Raw genomic sequence first — 5,930 nt, forward strand, 5'->3', positions numbered from 1 at the left:
ATATATATGAGTTGTAATCAGAAGAAAACAAGTAAAAGGTTGAGAACCAAGGAACACATCTCAGCCTTTGGATCTTTTTTGATCAATGCACCAGATTAAACCACCAATTTGTACTGGAAGGGTATTTTCATCATTTGCCAATTAAACCCTTACGTACTTGACAAAACCACGAAGGCTATTAATCAAATCCCTCAAAACCCTAACAGGCTCCTGGCGATAGGCGATTAACGTTTCTTCGGCGACCGATTGGTCATCTTCAACCTCGTTAACACTGTTATTGCTCCGATTTATGATCATAAGATTCTAAAGGATTTAAAGTTGATTCGTAAAAGTAGTCGATCACTCAAAAATTGCAGGATATACGAATTCTTCTCAAAATCAATTGATATTCACCTTCAATTTAAGTAAAATGGAACCAGAAATCGATATCAGTAACGAAGAACAAATCGAAATCCAGAATGCTAAAGGTATGTGTATTATTTCTTCTTTAATCACATGTGATTAAATTTGGATGAAACAGTATTTACTTTGAATTTGAGTAATTTCTTTGTCAGTCACATGTAATTTACATTTAAAGTGATAATTATAAATAGAATGAAGACAGAAACTGAACTGTTGTAAATTTCAAGTTAGTCAATCACATGTGATTGAGTTTAATGATATGTATTTTGTTGCATGATCGTTTCACTGCTGCGAATCAAATTGTCCAATCAATTAATCAATGGAAGAAGAATACGAAGCAATGGAGCCAGAAAACGAACCAATTGAAGTAGAATACGAGATCAGTGATGAAGAAATTATAGATAACGCTACAGGTATGTTTTTTTTCGTATTGGATCACATGTGATTGGGTATTATGATGATACATTACTGTGATTTAATACCTGTGATTATACTGTGATTGTATATATTCAATCACATGTGATTATCTTTATTTAATCACATGTGATTTTGTTTTATGTTAATACCTGTGATTATACGTATGATGAAATAAAACATATTGTAAATTTTTTCGTATTGGATCACATGTGATTGGGTATTATGATGATACATTACTGTGATTTAATACCTGTGATTATATTGTGATTGTATTTATTCAATCACATGTGATTATGTTTATTTAATCACATGTGATTTTGTTTTATGATAATACTATATGTGATATGTATATCTGTGTCTCTTATCATGCACTTGTTTCTTGTTAAAAATCACTTGTGATTGTTAAAGTCTATCATATGAATGAGTGAATAACAGTTAAATCACATGTGATTGTCTTTATTAGATATGAATGAGTGAAAGTAACATATTAGTCACTGATCATGTGTTAGTTGTTTAAGTTATATTTAGTAAACATTTAAATCACATGTGATTGTCTATTTTTTTTAGACAGGTATAGATACACCAATAGTAGGTACAACACGTAAAAAAGAAACACCAGGTGGTTCATTGTATTATGCACCAATCGTTGATGAGAGTTTACTACCAGTTGTTGGAAAAAATTATGGAACACTTGAAGAGTGTGAAAAAATGCATAGGTTATACGCGTTTCATGCATGTTTTGACATACGAAAGTCAACTCAAAAGACTACAAAATCTGGGTTGGTGAAGCAGAAATATTACTTGTGCAATAGAGGTGGTGTGCCAATGCAATTGAACTTTGACACATTGCAAAGTAGTAAAAAGCCAATTAGGAAAAGCAACATGGAATGCACCGGATGTAGGGCTAGGGTTAAATTCGATTAGGTGTATGAAACTAATACATTTATACTGTCCGACTTTCAAGAACACCATAATCATGAGTTGCTACCCGAAGAGTACCGACATTTAAGTAAAGCGGAAAGACAAATGAAGTATGCAGAGCAGTTGTTTGTATACCATTCGTCAGTGTCAAATATTGGTCCAACAAAAGTATACGAAGTTTATAGCAATATGAAAGGGTCTGAGAAAAATGTGCATGGGACTGTAACTGATTTCAGAAACTGGAGACGAGATTTGAATGTTTTTATCAATGCAAGTGATTCTCAAATGCTCGTTAACAAAATGGAAGAATGGAAGAAATATGTTCCAGGTTTTTCATTTGAGTACAAGCTTGAAAAAAGTTAACTACATTCAATTTTTTGGGCCGATGAAGTTGTAAAATGCAACTACAAGGAGTTTAGTGACATAATCTCTTTTGATGCAATGTATAGAACGAACAGTTATGTTTTCTGGCTCACTAGACTCTCTAATCACATGTGATTGACATGTTTTCCGGCTCACCAGGGTTTGTAATTACTTGTGATTGTCATGTTATCTGGATCATTAAAGTTTACAATCACTTGTGATTGACATGTTTTTTTTTTGGCTCATTATAGTTTCTGATTACATGTGATTGACATGTTATTTGGCTCATTACAATTTCTAATCACATGTGATTGACATGTTAATTGGCTTAATGACAGGTACAACATGAAATTTGTACCATTTACTGGCATAGATAACCACCATAGGTGTGTCACTGTTGCTGCAGGATTGATCAGGGATGAAACAGCCGAGAGTTACACATGGCTTCTTACATGTTTCATAAAGACATTCGGGAAAGAGCCAAAAATGATAGTGACAGATCAGGACAAATCAATGGCGATAGCGATAAAAGCAGTTTTTAAGACGGCAAACATAGACTATGCATGTGGCACATTATGCGAAAGGTGCCATCAAAGGTATGAATATTGTTATCAAACAACAAATGTATTTAATCACATGTGATTGAAATGTTTAATGATACATGATTTGCTTAATATGAATGATTAAAAAATGATATGTAATTACAGATTCAAGAAGCAATTCCTACTATTGAAGATGAAGTAGAAAAAGACTTCAAGAATAGACTTAATAAGCTTGTTTGGAATATGTATATCGAACCAAATGTTTTTGAAGAAAGATGGGAAAAGTTGATGCACGATTTCTCATTGAAAAATGATAGTTGGTTCAAACATATGTTTGATATTAGATCAACTTGGATACCAGCATATTTTATCGACACTGAAATGTTTGGTTTGATGCGAACTACTTCAAGATCTGAGAGTGAGAATGCTTTTTTTTTCAAACTTTACAAGATCTGCAGCAAATCTGTTAACTTTTATGGATGGCTTTGAATCTACAATGTTAAAATAGAGGTCAAAGCAAGAATCTTTGGATGCACATACAATCAAGAAAAATCCAAAATTGTTAACTCAGCTGAAAATTGAAAAGCATGCATTAAAGGTTTACACACATGCTATTTTTGCAATCGTTCAAAAAGAGATTTATGAAGCATTGTATAGCTGTTTATTGGATAAAATGGACAAGGAGGAAGAAACGGAAATCTATGTTGTTAAAGAGGAAAAAGAGAAGACAAAAGAGGGTTCGAATGAAGAAAAACAGTTCTTCCATTACAAGGTAAAATTTATTTACATCTATGTTTATGTTTATAATCACATATGATTGCTGATTCAAAAATGTAGCCACTTATATCAGAACCTGAGAAAAACATTTACATGTCTGTTTATATATGTAATCAACTGTGATTGGCCCATCCAATCAAAATCTTTTTATCAATCACATGTGAATGATAATATAATTTTTTTTTGAAGGTACTTCATAACAGCAAAGACGGATCAATGGTATGTACATGTAGACACTATCTACGATATGGTCTTCTGTGTAGACACTGTTTTTGGGTTTTAAAGAACGAGAACATAGAAGAAATCCCTGAAAAATATATAATGAGACGTTGGAGAAGGGACATAATACCACCCGAGTTAAGATCAAGGAGAAATAGATATGGCAATGAAAACATAGTTGTACAAGATTCTGTTAATGAAATTACCTCAGTTGTTTATGATTGTGTGGAACTTGTAGGCAGTGATGAAAAGATGCTAAAAGTGGTTCTTGAAAAACTTAAATTGTTGAAGAAAGAAGTTGAAGCTCAAGTGCCAAAACCGTTAAAGAAGAAAGATGATATAATTGGAAACATGATTGGAGTTTCAAAGCCTAGTACAATAGAAATACAAAACCCACCTGTTGGGAATTACAAAGGATGTGTAAATGATAAGCGTCTAATGAGTGGAAAAGAGAAAGCAATAAAGGAAAGCAAAAAGAGAAAGTTTACTTGTGGTAAATGTGGACGTGACGATCACAATCAGAGGACCTGTGAAAAAAAAAAAGAAAGAAAAAGAACAAGCAGAAACTTCAGAAATCTGAAGTTACTACTGAATTATTTAACGATTTTTTTATTTTTTTATTCTCTTTCGTACAATTGTGAAATTCTGATGTTCCTATGAAATGCTTGAATTACATTTTTTATGTTTTTATTTTCATAAAATTTTGAGGTGTTTCAATCATATGTGATTAGATAAGCCAATGAAGAATCACAAGTGATTGGTAGATAATGAATAAGTGATTAAAAACACAAGTGATTGCCAATACAGAATCACAAGTGATTGTTTAATAATAAATAACTGATTAAAAACACAAGTGATTAACAATGCAGAATCACAAGTGATTGGTGATTAACATTGAAAAACACAAATGATTGCCAAATACAGAATCACAAGTGATTGGTGATTAACAATGCAGAATCACAAGTGATTGGTGATTAACAATGAAAAACACAAATGATTGCAAAATACAGAATCACAAGTGATTAACAATGCAGAATCACAAGTGATTAACAATGCAGAATCACAAGTGATTGGTGATTAACAATGAAAAACACAAATGATTGCCAAATACAGAATCACAAGTGATTAACAATGCAGAATCACAAGTGATTGGTGATTAACAATGAAAAACACAAATGATTGCCAAATACAGAATCACAAGTGATTGGTAGATAATGAATAAGTGATTAAAAACACAAGTGATTGGTAATGAAGAATCACAAGTGATTGGTAGATAATGAATAAGTGATTAAAAACACAAATGATTGCCAAATACAGAATCACAAGTGATTGGTAACGAAGAATCACAAGTGATTGCCAATAAAGAATCACAAGTGATTACCAAATACAGAATCACAAGTGATTAACAATCACAAGTGATTAACAATGCAGAATCACAAGTGAATGTCAAATACAGAATCACAAGTGATTGGTGATTAACAATGCAGAATCACAAGTGATTGGTGATTAACAATCCAGAATCACAAGTGATTGCCAAATACCGAATCACAAGTGATTAACAATGCATAATCACAAGTGATCGGTAGAGAATAAATAAATGATTAAAAATACAAGTGATTGTCAATCATAAACCATAGTATTACAAGTGATTAAAAACCATAGTCCATACAATGTGATTTACCATTCAACAAAAACATAGATATGCTAAAAAATATTGTGTACCAAATAACAAATTTGTTAACACATAAAAAGTTCAACAAAAATAACATCTTATATTGCTTTTCAACATAACACTTCACTTGATTTTTGGCAAGGACTCCTTTGATATCTCAACCCGCTCATCTCTTGAGTTTTTTGCAGTCAAAACAACGTTCCTATATTCTTCTTTTGAATGAAGAATGTTGAACCGATTTGCATTTATAATCATCTGCTTGGAATGCAAATTTAGAGGGTGTGTTAAAATTTTTGCAGCATACCGAACTCTCAACTTCCTGAGCTGATTATTTTGAACCGACGATTCACAAGCCAATTCCTCAGTCCAATCTGTCTCGGGTGTGGCTTTAAATCTGTCCATGTGGTACATGGCAAAAACTCCACAATCAACAGCATTATCTCTCGTAATCCATGGAATCTTGATTCTACTTGGATGAATTTCTTGAATCTTCTTCGCCATTGGATGATTTTGAGATTTAAGATGCTCACCAAAGCAATATTGCTGAGAAAACAAATCAGAAAAATAAAGATCAGCTTTTCAAAATCACATGTGCTAATGATTGTTTGTAATCACAT

The 5,930-nt window shown here is 32.3% G+C and overlaps 1 protein-coding gene across 1 annotated transcript; it reads left to right on the forward strand.

The window, feature by feature from the left end:
- The first annotated feature begins 1,845 nt into the window (after window positions 1-1,845).
- On the forward strand, window positions 1,846-4,398 carry LOC139900739 (protein FAR1-RELATED SEQUENCE 6-like). Its single transcript, XM_071883497.1, has 7 exons — window positions 1,846-2,081; window positions 2,442-2,727; window positions 2,811-3,110; window positions 3,154-3,417; window positions 3,612-3,641; window positions 3,708-4,170; window positions 4,373-4,398. The coding sequence occupies exons 1-7, from the start codon at window positions 1,846-1,848 to the stop codon at window positions 4,396-4,398; spliced, it is 1,605 nt and encodes a 534-aa protein (XP_071739598.1).
- The last annotated feature ends 1,532 nt before the right edge of the window (window positions 4,399-5,930 follow it).

Source organism: Rutidosis leptorrhynchoides, chromosome 3 (assembly GCF_046630445.1).
Source record: "Rutidosis leptorrhynchoides isolate AG116_Rl617_1_P2 chromosome 3, CSIRO_AGI_Rlap_v1, whole genome shotgun sequence".
Taxonomy (NCBI): Eukaryota; Viridiplantae; Streptophyta; class Magnoliopsida; order Asterales; family Asteraceae; genus Rutidosis; species Rutidosis leptorrhynchoides.

Coding starts and splice junctions, on each gene's coding strand:
- LOC139900739 (XM_071883497.1), top strand. CDS start 1,846: ATGAAGTATGCAGAGCAGTTGTTTGTATACCATTCGTCAGTGTCAAAT. Junction 2,082..2,441: donor GTTCCAGGTTTTTCATTTGA/GTACAAGCTTGA, acceptor GCTTAATGACAG/GTACAACATGAAATTTGTAC. Junction 4,171..4,372: donor CGATCACAATCAGAGGACCT/GTGAAAAAAAAA, acceptor ATATGTGATTAG/ATAAGCCAATGAAGAATCAC.